The 19,043-nt window shown below is 37.7% G+C and overlaps 1 protein-coding gene across 2 annotated transcripts in view; it reads right to left on the bottom strand.

Annotated features, from left to right (window-relative positions):
- LOC149542995 (RING/FYVE/PHD zinc finger superfamily protein) overlaps window positions 1-19,043 on the bottom strand; it is a 257,051-nt gene that overhangs the window by 117,588 nt on the left and 120,420 nt on the right. For both annotated transcript variants that reach the window (XM_089797914.1, XM_089797915.1), the window contains exon 5: window positions 18,268-18,391. In XM_089797914.1, the coding sequence (XP_089654040.1) occupies window positions 18,268-18,391 (124 nt within the window). The remainder of the gene's footprint in view (window positions 1-18,267; window positions 18,392-19,043) is intronic.

The following is a 19,043-nucleotide window of genomic DNA, read 5'->3' as shown; positions in this document are numbered from 1 at the left end:
TTTAACCCATTTTCGGGTCCGTGCGCAATCATTCCCCAATGTTGACAATGCCTTCGTTTCTTCCTCCTTCCGAATGGTGACTGAAACCGGCGCCTGTTCTTCGTAGACAGTTTTGCCTTTGGATCGGTTCGCGTTCGTTACTGCGACCACCCCATTCTCTTAGGTGCCCAATGGTGAGGGACTTGAGTCGGGTTCAGATCTGGAGAGGGATCCTAAACCCGCGCTATCCAAGGTAAATGCCAAGGCGGCGAATCTGCAATGGGAGTATCAATTCAATGCTCGATCCAATGTTTCCTTGCCCGCGCGATCCCATTCCTGGAAATCAGACATTCTGGTTGAGGTATTGGCTCCGGTTATTCATTATAGAAGTTGGGCGTCCATTCTAAGCTGTTGTTTGCAATACGGACTCTCTCTTGGTTACAGATCCGTCAATCACCCTATCCGTAAACCTGAATGCAAATTATTACAACATGAAATGGCTGAGTGCCATCTCCAATAAGCAACCCTTCGAAAGATATCCCACCTCCTCAGTTATGCAGATCTAAGAGAGTTTTCGTTCTCAGAGATCTTATGGGAACTTGCAGACCGACGGCTACAAATTGCCTCAATTGGAAAAGAAATTGAATCCACAAATCGCTTGCCTCAAAGGGAGCCCTATGTCCTTTATTTATCTCTTTGCCGGGAAGTTTCTGGAGATCATCCGGAATCATCTTGCACTACAAATATTAACTTTATAAAATTAAATAATTAACTTTATAAAGTTAGAATACAACCTTTATTTAATATTCAAATGAGTAGGCCCCGCTTTCTTATTTGGAAGACAAAATCGACCCTCTTCACATAATTATTTGCCTACGAGAGTCAATAATAGGCAAATCCCCTGTTATAATTACGTTGCTAAGAGAGGGACATGACAGTCCGCCCTTCCGGATATTGCTTGCCCTCAAGCAATCTTAGAGCTGGATGCTGCAAAATGGTCTCATTCTCCCAAGTAGCATCTTCGACTGGTAGACTCTTCCATTTAACCAAATATTCTCGGATTACTCTTCGGCGAAGCTATTTTTCTCTGCTTTCTAAAATGAATTCCGGTACCATAATCAATTTCCCTTCATCATCCAGAGGCGGCAAGACTGCAGAGGGTATCACATTCTGTCCCAATGCCCTTTTGAGACGTGATACATGAAACACATTATATACTTTGCTGTCTGCTGGAAGCTCAAGTTCATAAGCCAATTCCCCTATTCGCCTACTGATCCTGAATGGTCCATAATACCTGGGTTTAAGCTTCTCTGACCCACTCCTTTTGAGAGTAGATTGTCGGAATGGTTGGAGCATTAAGTAAACCATGTCACCCACCTCAAAGCTTCTCTCCGTCCTCTTTTGATCTGCGTATTGCTTATACTGATTATGTGCTCGAGCGATGTTATCACGTAGAGAGCTAATGATATCTTTACTTTCTTGCAGTAAATCCCCAGCACGTGGGACCCGAACATCACTCATCAATAAGTCAATGAAACTGGGTGTATCATAACCGTATAATGCTCGAAAAGGTGTCATTTGGATAGACATGTGGAAAGTGGTGTTATAGCAATATTCACACAAATAAATCCATCTTACCCAGGCCTTTTGCTGATCGGCTACGTAATTCCTCAAGTAGCCTTCTACCCATTTGTTTACTATCTCCGTCTGACCATCGGTTTGCGGGTGATAACTAGTACTGGGTGTGAGCTCAGTGCCGCATAATCGAAATACCTCTTGCCAGAAATGACTCAAGAATCTACTATCCCTGTCACTGACAATATTGCGGGGTATCCTGTGTAACCTGAAAACCTCCCTGAAGAATACTTCAGCTACCTGTACTGCGGTATGAGTGGTGGTGATGGGAAAGAAATGAGCATATTTTGTTAGCCTATCCACCACCACATAAATGCAATCACGTCCTTGAGCCTTGGGCAACCCGGTAATGAAGTCCATGGATATGCATTCCCACTTTTGACACGGAATGGGAAGTGGCTGTAAAAGCCCTGCTGGAAAGGTGTGTTCCTGTTTATTCTGTTGGCAAATAGAACACTCAAGAACATACTGCAAAACATCCTTCTTAAGTCCTTTCCATGTAAACCGTTCTCGCACCTGTCTATATGTTTTAAAATATCCGGGGTGTCCAGCTGTAGGTGAATCATGAAGAGCTCGCAAAATGAACTGCCTCACCTTCGATCCTGGGACTAAAAATACCCTGCTCTTGTAAATAATCAATTCATCCACAAGTGTGTACCTGGTATCAACAAGTGTCCCATCAACTATCTTGGATGCCCATGAATCTTTGGCATATTCTGCAATAATCAAATGCTTCCAATCCTCAGAGATCTCAATCATTGAACTAAGATGTGGTCTTCGTGACAAGGCATCTGCTACCACATTCTGTGTGCCCTTAACATAAGATATATCGAAGTCATATGCCTGTAACTTACTGACCCATTTCTGCTGCCTATCATTGAGATCCCTTTGCCCGAGGAAGTGTCTTAAACTATTGTGGTCAGTTTTTATGCAGAATTTGCCACCTACTAAATACTGCCTGAACTTAGCTAGTGCATGCATGATGGCTAACATCTCCTTGTCGTAAATGCTGAATGATCTCTCTGGCCCACGGAGTTTCCTGCTTTCATATGCAATTGGGTGTTTATCCTGCATTAAAACAGCCCCAATACCATCTCCTGAGGAATCACACTGGAGTTCAAATGGTTTCGAGAAATCAGGCAACGCTAGTACCGGACACGAAGTCATGATCTCCTTGAACCTGTCAAAACAAGCCTGTGCCTTTGCTGTCCAAACGAAAGCTCCCCTCTTAAGCAAATCGGTTATAGGAGCCGCGTGTCGTGAATATCCGCAAACAAATCTGCGGTAGAATCCACATAATCCAAGGAATCCCCTTAACTGTGTTAGATTCTCAGGAGTAGGCCACTCTATAATAGCACGAATTTTATCAGGATCCATCCGTACACCTTCTCGGCTGATAATATGACCTAAGTATAACAACTCAGTCATTCCCAAATCGCATTTGGATTCTTTGGCATACAAGGATTCTTCTTGCAAAGTCTTCAATACTATTTCTAGATGCGCCATGTGCTCCTGCCATGTTCGACTGTATACCAAGATATCATCAAAGAATACCAACACGAATTTTCTCAGCTGATGATGGAAGACCTTGTTCATGGTAGACTGGAAAGTAGCTGGTGCATTGGTCAATCCAAATGGCATCACTACAAACTCAAAATGCCCATAGTGGCACCTGAATGCCGTCTTCTCAATGTCCTGTTCTCTGACTCTAATCTAGTGGTAACCTGATCTCAAATCAATCTTACTAAAGTAGCATGCCCCATGCAGTTCATCTATTAGTTCATCAATCCGTGGAATGGGATATCTATTCTTAATGGTTTTCTTATTCAGCATCCTGTAATCTATACACATCCGTAACGAACCATCTTTCTTCTTAACCAAAACTACTGAGGAAGCAAAAGGAGACTTACTAGGTTTAGCGCCTTCTTCCAATTCGATGATGTGCTCGATCCCTCTATCAGGTGGTGTTCCAGGTGGAATATCGCTAAATACCTTACTGTACTTTTCTCTCAATATCTGTATGTCGGAATGATATTCTGTCTTAGGTTGTTCCTCCTGTGTAGGCATGAGAGTACACATGGCTGCCCATTCAAGATCCTCATGTCTCACCAATCTTTCCAATCGTCTAAGAGAGATCGTTCGGATATCACTATTCCGAATAGCTCTCAATACATGCTGCCTCCCATCTACTTCGAACTTAATCTCCATGTCCCTGAGTCGGAAAGTAACCTCACCCAATAAACGTAACCATGTCATTCCCAAAATGATATCCAAATCACCCATATTGACCACGTGGTAATCCGCTTTGAACTCATAATTATTCAGGCGTAAAGGCATGTCTCTGACTATCTTGTTACACTTAAGAGTGTATCCGTCAGCAACCTGTACACAAAGACCTTCAAATTCTTCTGTCTTAATACCACGACGCTCGACCAATCTTGCATCAATGAAGTTATGTGTAGCTCCGGTATCATCTAATGTAATCACCTTCTGCCCTGCTAGGACACCACGTAACTTGAAAGATCCTTCCTGTTGAATGCTAGACAAACGCCCTTGCTGTAGATGCAATTCAGGTTCTTCTCTCTGTTCTGACTTTCCTGTCTCTTCCTCAGATTCTGATCCAGTATGTTCATCCTCTTTTGCCGCACTGTCAGAATCTGATCCTTCGTAATATGCCCACATAACTCTATTGGCTTTCCCTTTAGGTCGCAAGGGACAATCATGATCCCTGTCATATGGACCTTTGCAATAGAAGCATAATTTCTTCCTTCGCAGGTCATTTAATGCTTCTGTATCTAGGGGTGTGGTAGACTTCCCTTTGGTTTCAATGCTCTTCCCTTTATTTTTATCAAACTTCCTGTTGTCTTTGAAAGAGGTAGTGCTCCTGGGAGTGAATCAGTTAGAAGGAGCTATAAGTTCCATACTTCGTGCTTTCCTCATGGCTTCCTGCAGTGTTGGTGGATCAAATGCCTTAATCCATCCCTTGAGGGGTTCAGACAATCCTTCTGTGAATAAGATAACTAACCTCCTCTCCGATACATCCGGTACCATGACTGACAACCTCTGAAATTCACTAATATAAACCTCGATATTGCCAGTCTGTTTTAATTGTGCAAGGTCGCGAAAATAAATTTCTGGATCCTTCTTATCAAAACGTTCAACTAATCTATCCACGAAGTCCTGGTATGATGTTACCTGATTGTGCTGCAAGGTAACCATTCCATGTGACCACCAGTCATGAGCTGCGCCTTCCAGATGCAAGGTAGCATATCTGATGGCATCTATTTCAGACATAGGCCTTAATGCTAGAAAGGTGTCCAACTTATGAATCCAAGCTTGTGCCGTCATCTGACCACTCCCATCGAAGAAAGGCAAAGTAAGTTTACTGACAGCTCGTTGTAACTCACTTTCATGACTCCCTCTAGGTCTCCGATTCTGGCGGCTATTCCTCATATGTTCTCTTCTTTGGTTTAGATATCGATCAAAGTTTAATAACTCACGCACATGCGGGGGTAATGCTTGCCATTCTGCCGTAGCAGCCCTAAGATCATCCTGAAAATCTTCTGGTGCATCATCTTCTCCTATCTCCTGAGCCTCTTCCCTTAGGAAGGTGGGACGAGTAGGCCTATTGGCTGTCCATGATCTGCGCCTAGGAGCACCTTGTGATCCTGCCACACTCCTATCATCGTGATCAGATGTGCCTCTTCCTTGATCTTGAATCCTGGGCTGAATAACTCTTTCCATTATGGTAGTCAAAGCCTGTAGTGTCTGAGTTATTTCTTGTTGTCCGTTAGTCATGGCTCTGTAAAATTCTCTGGTTTCATCATCGTCGACTCTGGGAAATCTTGGCGGACTCTGTCTTTCACCCATATCCCTGTTCTTGAATATGGTTTTCGAGTACAACTCCGGAAATTAGAGTACTTTTACCCAATCAGGATGGCAGGACTACGGCTCTGATACCACTGAAATAACCCTTTCCAACGATCACCCCAAAAAAAATACTGGATTGAAATAATTTGTTAACGCTTATCTTGCAAACTTCAGTTTGTATTAACTCAGCGAGAAACACAAAATGGATACCAATGTGAATGGGTAATAGCAATAAGGGAGAATTCGTATTGTCATCAAATTTTCAAACATTTATTAACAGTTCTAATATTGAATATTAGAGCCCAAACGAAGGAATTGGTTTCAAAGGAACCTGAGTTTGCCGTCAACAGGAGATTGCGGAATTCGATCAAGATCTGCCTTCAAGAAGTGACGCTGCTATCAAACTTTAACCCATTTTCGGGTCCGTGCGCAATCATTCCCCAATGTTGACAATGCCTTCGTTTCTTCCTCCTTCCGAATGGTGACTGAAACCGGCGCCTGTTCTTCGTAGACGGTTTTGCCTTTGGATCGGTTCGCGTTCGTTACTGCGACCACCCCATTCTCTTAGGTGCCCAATGGTGAGGGACTTGAGTCGGGTTCAGATCTGGAGAGGGATCCTAAACCCGCGCTATCCAAGGTAAATGCCAAGGCGGCGAATCTGCAATGGGAGTATCAATTCAATGCTCGATCCAATGTTTCCTTGCCCGCGCGATCCCATTCTGGTTGAGGTATTGGCTCCGGTTATTCATTATAGAAGTTGGGCGTCCATTCTAAGCTGCTGTTTGCAATACGGACTCTCTCCTGGTTACAGATCCGTCAATCACCCTATCCGTAAACTTGAATATGCAAATTATTACAACATGAAATGGCTGAGTGCCATCTCCAATAAGCAACCCTTCGGAAGATATCCCACCTCCTCAGTTATGCAGATCTAAGAGAGTTTTCGTTCTCAGAGATCTTATGGGAACTTGCAGACCGACGGCTACAAATTGCCTCAATTGGAAAAGAAATTGAATCCACAAATCGCTTGCCTCAAAGGGAGCCCTATGTCCTTTATTTATCTCTTTGCCGGGAAGTTTCTGGAGATCATCTGGAATCATCTTGCACTACAAATATTAACTTTATAAAATTAAATAATTAACTTTATAAAGTTAGAATACAACCTTTATTTAATATTCAAATGAGTAGGCCCCGCTTTCTTATTTGGAAGACAAAATCGACCCTCTTCACATAATTATTTGCCTACGAGAGTCAATAATAGGCAAATCCCCTGTTATAATTACGTTGCTAAGAGAGGGACATGACATACCACTGTAATATTCTCTACCTTGGTGTGTGCCAATGAGAAATCATTGTTTGCTTAAGAATCACGTCCTTGTCTCCTCCAAACGGCTTAACCAGTTAGCTGGCTTCCATTCTAGCTATTCATTCCTCCCGTGATATTGGAGAATATTGCCAATGGTGGAAACAATGTCTTCTTTCGCTGCGTACCAATATTGAAGCCGTGAGTTACCTGTAACCACCCACGTTATTCCTTCCTCAGCATTTCCAGTACACCAGACCTATAGCAGTGGTTTTTGGAATACACACCACCCGAATGAGACTGATCTCCTGCCACAGTAGCTAACTCTTCTCACGTTACCACTGTTAATAGAACCATCCGATATCCACCACATCTGGAAAGAAGATTAACTTACAGAAACAAATCTTATCTTGAGGAGTTATTTACTCAAACCTATTGCTTCACTATTCTATGACATCTGTAGTGCTAACGCCCATTTCCTGAGTAGTCTCTCCCTCTTAGTCGTGTGCCAAGTTGATAAACTAAAACCACCTACTGAGTTCCAACTGAAATGCAAATATCATATGAGGACTCTATGTCATACCGACCTATAGATATTCAAAACTGAAATTTGAAATCTCGATAATTTTCAAGGAATCCTGGCTATCCAATCAACATCAAAAAGATCTAATGTAGAATTCAATAAGAAGACTAGGGCTACATCCAACTTCTGACTCCTCGAGGGTTTTCATCCTTGAGTTTTTCTCAGTCACATTTAAGCAACCAAAGTTTCTAGATATTGAGTTCATAAAATTTCGTGTCTTCAAATCCCAAGGCAGATCCCTTATTTATGACCTCGGAGTGAGGGAAAAAGTGTTGAAATAAAAGATGTTGGATAAAACAACTATTTCGTCCTGTAGTCACTTAAGTCACTTTATAATTAAAAGACTTTTTAAAACAAAAGTAACTTTATCAAAGATGCCATTAATCTATCCGGATGTGGAGATAGATTAACCTTGCACCATAGAGCTAATGCGGGGAAAGGGACATGACAATCAACCACATAAGTAAAGTATAATTGTTGTCTTAAGGTCATTCTTATGTTGATACTTAAACCATCGGTTTTATCGTAGCAATAGATTTCTTTTGTTTAATTGCAAGGAGTAGTTGGTAATAGAAAATCATTAACCATCCCTTTGTCAATTCCTATTAGATCTTTGTTGTAGCCACCTACAATAAGAAGGGAGCCTTCCCTATTCCTAAGAGGAGAGATTTATCTCACTACACCGTTGCCTAAAGTTCCCATTTTGTAAGTTGCGGTCACAATGGCTTACAAAAAATTTAACCAACAGAATGCAGTAGTTAAGAGGAGGAACAAGACTATTATAAAGATGACCCAGCGAAAGTTGGAAAATGGGAGTGTTCTCAATAAGCTTTGGACAAAGGTAGTTTACATTGTTGCTTGGTCTAGTAGGAAACCAAAATTGAGCCATCTTAAAGTTTTTGGTTTCCTACTGCATATCTTCTTTCCAAATGTAAAGATAACCAAACTGGACTTGAAGAGTCAGAGGTTGATGCTTACAGTGTACAATGACAATCATAAAGCCTACAAATTGATTGCTCTTGACACTAACTGTTTGGAATTCAACAGGAATATTGTGATCAATGAGGAAGTTGGGCCCTTTCAAAAGTCTCTTCCAAGATCATGATCATGGATTCAGGAGTTCACCTTCCACTGGGTCCAATGAATGGAGGGTATGATCTTGATCATGAATCTCATTTTGAGCATGTGGAATCTCCTAGGCATTGACCAATCTGGATTCGAAACCATTTTTGTAACTACTTTTCAACAATCAGCTGGTGTAATTTTGTCGAGCAGTATGCATGCATGTGATGATGATTTGACAATTGTGTCTGTCTTTAAATGTATTGTGTGTCTTTTGCAAGTTTTGTATAACATTTATTACCTTTGACATCATAAGCAAATTCACACGAGATGCAATAAATTGATCAGCAGAGTAATCAGGTTTTCAAATAATATTTGCAATCATAAGTATTTCACTGAAAACCAGATCTGAGTTAAAATGAACAAATGATAACTTAAGACAGTAAATAACAGTACTGGTGGGAATGACCTGAACCTTTGTGCAAGCCTTCCTTCTAATCAACCATCAGGGAAAGTAACTGCAGTTCTGAGTCCCCAGAAAACAAGGACACAAAGTGTGCTACCACAGAGTACCTAATGTTCTCAATCAGTCAAGTCACCTCACAAAGTGTCCAGTAGATCACAAAAATTCCCCAGGTTAAATCAGGCCCTATCACAGAGAATTACTGCAAGTACAACACCCAACAAAGGTAACTTACTTTCAAAACCTCCGCCTATTGGTATTGGGATGGCCAAACAGAAGCAGATATTGGTGTCTACAAATATCAGCAAATACCACCAAAAGAACTGATTTCCATGCCATTAGATTAATGACCTGCTACCTGATTTCCTACGTCCAGTCTGGAGAATTTTGGCAGTCAACAACTATCCCAGAAACAAAAACTAATCCTTCTAACACCTAGCTGAAGGTATTTTTAATGTTTTCAAATTTCACCCCTCTCCAGTGGGCTGCTACAAGCATATCATCTCTTCATGTCTCACTCAATAATAAGGCTCCTAGCAATGCAATGAGATCCATGTCTCCAAAACTATACACTAAAGAATGTATAAATCACTTCAGAGGACTTCCCATGCCAAACTCAACAAAATGTCCAAAAATTTATTCACTTGGCACCCAGATCCATCATGCCCAACGCTATAATATTTACCAATAGTCCAAAATCATAGTACAATGCAATGCCCAATTTTATAGCAAATATCAACCAGCACAATTATTAATGAGTCCAACACCTCTTCAAGAATGCCTAGTATCAACAGTTAAATTGCCCACACAATGATATTATTCATTATTGACGTCCAATTCTTACCTAGCAACCTTCGAACCTCTAAAAACCAGAAATTTGTGTTCAAATCACATCTGCAATCCTTACGTCCAAGGTGAGACTTTGTTTAAATCTCACCATGTTAACTAGGAAGGACCTATCACCTCTGTGATCAAGCTTATCCATGAGAGTTTTCATCCTTGAGAACGCTAAGATGAGCTGAGTTCACTCTCCAAAACAAAAGGGTTTCATCATTAAAAAAATATGTAATAATCCATACAATGCCAAATGAACTCCAAAAACTTTTTTCTAGAAGCTTTCCGGAAAATACAAAATAAATCACTGAAAAGTCTTATATCCCTGAAAAGTGGTTTCTTTCATTATTTTGTTATTGCTGAACTGTATCACTAAAAAGTGGTTTCTTTCATTATTTTGTTATTGCTGAACTGTATTCACTTCAACAAGCATACATCAATTAAAACATTTTATCCTATTTCCAACAAGCTATAACACTGAGGTGCTCTTAAAATATTTTACTAAATGTTTAACAACCTTAGTAAAATAATTAAAATAGAGCCAATATTACACCCAACTTATGGAAACTATTGAGAAGCACTGGAATTGAATTCTAAATGCAGAGGAGTGATATTGACAATAAATAATGGGAAACAAAGCTGACCTGGTGAGTTACTATAAATAGATGCTCTCTCCAAGATTCTTGGACAACAAACTAGAAGCTGACATTCACTTCAATAAATGGCCTAAGTGTCCTCGAGCAAAGCTAAGCTCACTAGAAACATCAAAAAAAACCTTAAACAACGCTAACACTCAACGAAAAGGACAAAGCCAATTGTAGTGCTAGAGAATCCAAAAATGGGATTATTACAAGCAAGCAACCAATACTAGAGGACTTTCTTCAAGAAAACCTAGACCAACATCCAAATGACAGAGAACCAAGCAGACCAAGTGATGATAAAATTCTATTGGTGATATTCAAGATGATAAAGGGAAGATCATCCAAATGGAAAAGAAAAAGCATACTTAACTATTCTATTGTGACTAACATTCAAGAAGTACAAGCCAAAAATATTTGAGGAAGCAAAACTAAACTTGAATGAGAGAAAGTCATGGAAAGAGAACATCATAGGCTTTTGAAAAATAAGACTAGGGTTCTTTTAGATCTTCACCAAGAACGAAATCCATTGGCTGCAAATGGATTTACAATGTCAAGTACAACGCTAATGGTACACTTGACAAGAACAAAGCATGATTGGTAGCCAAAGCATTCTCATAGAAAGCATGCATTGACTATAAAGAGACCTTTTCTGCAGCAAAGATGAGCAATGTTGGGTGGATATTTAGCAACCAACAGTTTTGAGTAAAAATCTAGCCGCAAAATAGGATGACCAATCACAGCGTGTGAGACAGAGTCTCTCCTACCTTAAAGGGAAGGCTCCCCCTTCTCACTATTCTTTAGATCAACTCAAGGTAAGCAAGAAGTCGAGAGATTTTGTAAAATGGGTGTTACCAATATCCTTTCTTCTTAACTTTCAAGAAAGAATCCACTTAGTGGTGGGGCAAGTAATGGGTAGGGTGAATCTCTAACTACACTTATCAAGAGCTGGAAATAGTGGTATCAATAAACTAACACTAACTCAAAGGCTAGCTGAAAGCATACCAGTTTGGCTCTAAGTCCAATCGTACTTCTATATGGAAAAGCTTTACAATTAGGGCACAAAAACTCCTAAAAGTAAAAATAACTTAAATATTTTGCGAATTAAGAAAAAAGTATAAGCTACAGACAAAGCTTCTAACTATATATTTCCACAATTGCTCTTGGTAAAAGCATCGGCTCCAATTGTTTCTTAACTCTTTTATATTCAATTCACAAGATATAATTATCAAGAATACAAGATAACGTGAATCAAAGATAACTTAGATGAATTATAGACAAACTTATAACTCATACAAGTAACAATCTCACTTAATCAAAGTTAAGTCTCAAATGCTCCTTTGTATTCATTTTTCTCTCAAAATGGTGCTACACAAACAAAGTTCTGCTGACATAATTTCTCTAGAGCTCTTTTGCATAAAGATAAAGATGATTTTTACAATGAGGGGGTACTCCTTTATATAGGCACAGGAGTTGAGAAAAAGATGGACGAAAAAGTGGGAGCAACTCAACCAACTTTGACCCGGACTAACTACTAAAAGAGAAATTATAAGGTAACATGCAACTACACATGCAAATCGCACATCATCTTTTATATTTGTAAGTCGTATTATATGTAATTACACATTTTCATATAACACATTTTCTTCAATTACAAACATGAAAGAAGAAGAAAAAGAAAGACGGAAGAGAATTGAAACAATCTTAGGGATTGTCCTGAAAGGCCTTGTACTTGGAGATGCTATCCCGAATGATCACAAGATCAAGAGTTCCTATATTTTGTACCGCTGCATTCACCTTGATAACCATGGTGTTGTTTTTTATAACCTCTAACTTTGATGAATTTTCTGTTGTAATTTGAAAACTTGATGTGATCTAGCTTTTCTCGCTCAAATTGTCATGAATTCTCCTTTGTAGATCAGCACAAACTAGAGTCTCTGACACTTTGAAAACCTTCTTGGTGGTGTCCAGATGTAAACTCGGAATAACTTTCCATCAGCACCTTTAACTCTTTTTTCTTTTTTTTTGAAGTAAAGTGTTTGGCGTATGGGAATGCATGCGAATGAAGATTGTTGATTTTCAAACATGACTTAAGGTTTTCAAGGCATTATTGCATAATGAGTACACGTAAGTGCAACATGTAACAAGGGACGAAGGATGAGATGGAAATGTGAATATGGATGGAGGATGCACTTTACATATAAGTACAGGTAATGAGTGAGGTGTGAAGCATGGAAAGATGCGGAAACATGTATTTTCTCATGAAGGCGCAAATGCATATGAAGAGATGGAAATGGAAAATGGAAGAGAGATAATGAACTTAATAGTCATCTTTGGTGAAAAGGTGAAGTCAAAGTACATGGAAAATGAAAATGACATCTTTTTGACTTTCCAAAAAGTGACTAAGTCAAAATCAGGATTTTGAAATGCTATTACACGTAAGGTTTTTCGTGTAATTGTGCCATGTGAGTGGATGTGAAAAGTGAGATGAGTGAAAATGGAAGCAAAATATGGGATTGCATACATGCACAGATGGTGAATGAGATGGAAAACATGTAATTGCATTTGTCGGATGAGATGTGATGCATTGTGACATGGAAGATGGAAGTGAAATATGATGATGCTTTCGCATGAAATGAAACACGATTTTGGGAAAGCACTTGTAACTTCTCCAAAGTGGAGAAAACCGGAAAGCAAGCAAACAACACAAAAACTCAAAAGAAAAACGTACCTTTGGAAAGTTACTCAAACATGTCAAGATGCAAAGCACTTCAATACACAAATTCAAACTTGGAGTTTGGGGAAAAACCAAAAACATGAAAATGAACAATTTCTTCATTTTTAAAGGAAAAATGCACTTTCCATGGTATCAACTTCAACAAGTGGCAATCATCAAGCAATAATGTGCATAAAATCAACAAGATAAGCACAAATTAAATAGCAAGGAAGAAATCATCCACTTACACGAAAATTAAGCGCCAAAAATGGTGGAGAAAAATGCTCTAATGATGAAAACTTCTTCAAAATAGACTTTGAATCTTTCAAACTTTGCAAATCAAAATGGATAAGGCAGAAAACAAGGCATTTTTAGTGTTCGATGCCAAAAATGTACCCTATCATTGCTCTAATATCCAACGTTTTTTATTGCATGCATATGGGACATTTTTAGCAAAAAAGGTTTTTCCCAAAAGCATGAGATCAACACATTTTGGTTATTAAACACCAAAACATGTACCAAAATGCAAGAACACCAAAATATGCTAAAACAATTCCTTCTTAAGCAAAAATGTGGGCCAAAAACGAATTTATTTGGAATTTTTACTAAAAATGTGCCCTAGCATAGAGCTTGGAAAAATGTCTTTTAGCAAGATGAATCAATTTTTTATGTTACAAAATCCATTGCCAAGCCATAATTACCCTATTGGAGAAAATCTCATACAAAACCATCAAGTAAATCTCTCACAATCTCCAAAATTGGGTTCTTGAAGGCCCATTACATGTGTTCTTCCAAAATCGGACTTTTTAGGAGGCATAACATGTTTTAAAATATGCACAAAATGTAAATCGGACCTTTTAAGATGGAATGCATATTTTTAAAACTCCCCATAAGGCAACTTGCACCTTTTTGGAGGCATGACACATTTTAAAACATGCACTTGGTTAAAATCAAACCTTTTAGGGACGATTGCATATTGATAAGTAGGAGATAATTTCCACAACAAGTCAAGTTGTGATATTGCTATCAGGATTTAACTGTGTGATTTTTGAGTCAAACTCATTGACCCATGTTTCATGAGTAGTGATTCAACATGAATCCATCTCTCATGAGAAAAAATGGAACACTTAGCACTCATTGGATCTAGGTGATGCTCACAGGGGTGAAGCACGGGGACTTCCCAGGAGGTCACCCATCCTAGTACTACTCCAATCTGAGCGCGCTTAAATACAAAAATTTCCTCCATGGTTAAACCTAAAGCTTGCAAACCCATTTGCAAAAACCATTCATTAGAAAGCCCCTTAAGCTCATCAATTGATAAGTAGGAGAAAATTTCCACCGCAAGTCAAATTGTGATATTGCTATCAGGATTTAACTATGCGATTTTTGAGTCAAACTCATTGATCCATGTTCCATGACTAGTGATTCAACATGAAAGCATATTTTAAGTGAAAGCTCATGTTTTTGATGCAATGACACATTTCAAGTGAAAGCTCACATTTTTGGTGTAATGACACCAAAAAGGTCCACTTTTGATAGTCTTATGCTTTTAAGTTGAACTTTATATGCAGTGACATGTAAAATGTCCACTTTTGATGGATTTTACATGTAATAGCATATAAAATGTCCATTTTTGATAAGTTAAAGTCATTTAATAAACATATATCAATCTAATTTCATTAAAATGTTACTTTAATGGGACATAAACCATATTTATATATCATATTAAAAATATAACACATAAATATCATTTAAAAAGTAACATTTAAATGACCATTTGATTTAAATATCAAAAATTAAACTGAAACTATATAGTTTATATAGTTACTTTAAGTGAAAAATCAAAAAATAACTCAACTTAAAATTATAACATAAAGTGCACTATAGTTAGTTTAAGTGAAAATTTAAATGATAAAGTACCTTAAAAACATAACATAAAGTGAAGTTAAGTTATATTTTTCAAAAAGTGAATGTCAAATTAAACATATAACATAATATTTTTAATTCGTGTCGTTGCAACAAAAAGGTCCACTTTTGAGGCACTAAAGCGGTCATAACTCTTGACTAACAACTTCGATTACGCTCTAGGTTAGACCAAATCAAAGAGGAAACCAAAAGCCATGACATGAGCAATACCAGGACTAAAACCCAACAAACGCAAACTCAAAAGCAAAGAAAAGGAAGATGAAGGCCTCAAAAATCAAGCAAAGGCTTGACAAAAAGCAAAACAAAAAAGACTTGAGGCAAGCCTTCAGTAAAATGATTTGATATACGAATTGAAATTGATGGATTGATCAACATTAAACAATTGAAAATCAAATTCAACTTCGAGAGATGCGAAACTAGTTTGAGAAAGTTTCGTATTGTTACCAACATTTTGTGGTGACAAAATGCAAGACAACAAGCAGCATCTGCCAAGTTTTGACAATGGAAACATAGTTTTGACCATGGCGGCATAGTTGGTTAGAAAGCCAAAAGATCATCAAATAGACATCAAGAGTTCCTTTATCAACAGCGACTCAAAGGAAGATATGTTTATGACACAGACTTAGGGTTTTCTAGTTGCAAGAACGGGGCCTACTTTTCTAAATATATGAATATCACACCATACCAGCTCTTTGTGCTCTCACTGGTAGACGACACACAAGTTGTTTGCACATTATTAGTTGCTTCCCAACATTATAGCTAATACATTCTCCATTGAAACCCTATGGACTATTTTATAAGTTTACATGTGCTAATACTCGTGTGGTCTATGGGTGATATAGTTTACCTTCATTCTTATTGAGTGAAATTTATAAAACTCTTTGGAAATGGACCTTAGCGTGGTTAGGATACAAAAGGGATCCATAGAAATGGACCAAGGCTGAACAAGTACAACGGAAATCAACATTAAATGGACCTTAGAAACTCACTAACCCTGGGTACCTAGTCAATCCTAAGGGGTAGACTCAACTGCAATAAGTAATATTGAAATATATATATATATATATATAGAATATTAAAAAACTTAAAATACAAGGTTTATAGGACGGTTGGAGAATGGTTAAAATTGATAAAATTATAAGAAATGGCATGCACCATGACAATTTCTGCGGTCTCAAAAAACTTTAATTTGGTCCTAATGGTGGGATCTTTAAGCCTTGTGATAGGGAAGGGACCAGGGGTGCTGCATCCAAATCCTAGGAGGCTAATTGCCCCAAAAATCGATAAGTGACATTTCTCCTAAACGCCCACAAAGGAGCGTTAACCTTTGATCCCCACTAGGATGCTACAAACAAATCCCTACTATAGATTTTTTCTTTTAAAGAACCTTTTGGGCTAGATTGGATAGAAGAGCAACATTTTTGTTAATGTTTTCCCAATTTAATTAAATTAGTACTTCTGGTTTGCTAAATCAAAACCTATCCTACATAATGCTCCTAAGGCTGTAGCAGCATTTGAAGATTTTTCTAAGATAAATGCACATGAGTCCAGAGCTAGTAATGCCAGGCTCAAGGATGCAAGCTGCTTTCTAGCATAGCTCACGACTGCATATTGTGATTTTTGTTTCTAATGCAATGGATATTATAATCTATGAGTTGTCTGCACCTTAAACACTTGATTCAATTTATATAATAAAATAAATGTTTCCCTCAACTAAAATCCACTTTTGTAGTCATAAATCTCATGATTGAAGTATACTTGCGTTTTTCATCAAAGTAGAGCTTCTATTTGATTAACATATTGTCTCTTTAAAGTTTGCTTATTAAAAGGTGCAATAAAAAAAATTTAAACCCTTTAAGTCTATAGTTTTTTTCAATCTTCAGAGTCTTGGCTGAATCTAAGAAAAGACTCCCATTCCAAATCAAAAATCAGCTTGCCATGACTAAGGTGAGTCCGAGTCTTGTAACATTAAATTATAAGTTTCTTGATGTTGATACTGATGTGGTGCAGTATGTTGTGAAATCTTGGTTGTCTTTATATTTCATATTGTGAAGTTGTTTATGATGTGGGCTTGTGCTGTGAAATTGGAATAGTGTGGCTAGGATGTACAGGTTATTTTTATGGATATATGTTTGTGTTAAAAAGGGAAAGAAATTAGGATAATCACTATGTTTGTTTCTACACTTCATTGCATATAGATTATCCATTTGTACACATCAAGTGCAACTAATGGATGGGAAGGATACCTTCTCTATCTGCAGCAAGACCCAGAAATGAGTAATTGCAATTGGACTAGTGACAACTGTATATTGTATCATCATATTGGAAAAGCATTGCATCTGTGGTGGATTGGCATGTTCCTTATTTGTCATATACTATTCTTGGTTTTAGTTGTGACTCAATGTGTTAGTGAATATTGTACCTGTTGAATGGATGTACTGTTCTTATTGGATCTATATATTGATGTTATCTTGATGTGAATGTACTTTCACATCATGAAATGTGAAAGTAACTTCATATTATATGATATAATTGTTTATTGTGTAAAACTAAGAAAAGAAATTGTGTTGCATTCTAGACTATATTACATATGAATATTTAAAAATGAAATTTAAATTATTTCAAAAATAATGTCTTCTTAAACCTGTGACCAATCATGCATATACATATAGAAAGTAAGCAATCACAATGTACCTTCAATTTCAATTTCAAATGCACATTGCATAATTGCCATAATTGCCAACGCCGACTACCAATATCTGAAAGTGATTTCCTCTCAAAAAGAAGAAATGAACATGAAGAGTGGAAGCCATTAACAGTTAAACACAGTAATTTATAGTTTTATAATGTCCATCTAGAAGTTGCACCTATTAAAAAAACATAGGCATTTTTTTGTTTTTTTAAGGTGAGGGGGTTTCGGTTAATGGCTGGGCATTCCTTGATGAATAAACAGAATCCAAAATCATGAATGACATTCTTATCCATATTCTTTTATAAACTATGAAAAAGTATGTGAACTATCTTAGAAAATTACTGTCTGCAACACCCATATGTGATCTTTTCCTTGGGATTCATACATCCTCTTTGACATTTGTCAAATTATATTCTAGCAGTCTGCCACTCTGTATCTCTCTTAAACCTTTTTAAAAACATATGCAGACACATCATCAACTAAAAAAATGAGCCACACAAAATTAGGAACAGATTAAGCTTAAAGGGAATTCACAATTAAAACAACACAAAAAAAAATTGTTATACCCTGGATGGCAACAGCATAGGCATAATTCCAGACAGGGTTGCGCTAAATCATTACGCACACGACGGTCATAACAAGTTATGAAGCAACCAGAGAGTCCTAACAAAGCAAAAAATAACAGTGCTCCTGCATGTACCCAAAAAAAAGCTATTAGAATGCCTCAAAGGTACACAAACAAATCCTCGTCTCTGTCTTTTATCAAAAAACATGGAGAACTATCATACAACTACAACTACTACTTAAATGCAATACATTTTAATTTATCTGGAATGGAAGTGCGAATAATCAATGAGAGGATACAAGAGCGACATATTACTATTTCAGATAATATTTCAATAATCAGAGCATCTACTTGAAATGCTTTAGGGTTTTCCAAATAACCTTAGAAATAAGCATAGGCAATTTAACTAACCAAGTTCTCTCTGAATTCCAAGTTAAAACGGATGAGCCACTGTAATACAGGAAGATGGATGTTTGTTCAAGGGCTGTGACATAAAAGTAACGGAAATACTTGTAGAACTTCTTGTACCCATAAAAAAAATTCATATGGAGTTCATATTTTAAGTCTAAGAAATTCAGCTCTTATTTAATGAGCTACAGTTAAATCCTTGTTTCTCACAATTACAAGTGTTCAATTTGCCCAAGGAAATATCAGAGTTCCTCAATAAGAAAGAGAGTGCCGTGATTGAAACTCTTTATTGAAAAGAATGGATTATTTAATTTGAAAAACACTATGAGCAACCTCAAAGAGTTAAGGGTTTGTTATCAGCAGTAAGCC

The sequence above is a fragment of the Cupressus sempervirens genome, chromosome 8 (genome assembly GCF_028749045.1).
Source record: "Cupressus sempervirens isolate cs-2001-9-10 chromosome 8, ASM2874904v1, whole genome shotgun sequence".
In the NCBI taxonomy this organism is placed as follows: domain Eukaryota; kingdom Viridiplantae; phylum Streptophyta; class Pinopsida; order Cupressales; family Cupressaceae; genus Cupressus; species Cupressus sempervirens.
This window is presented reverse-complemented; position numbering and strand designations above follow the sequence as displayed.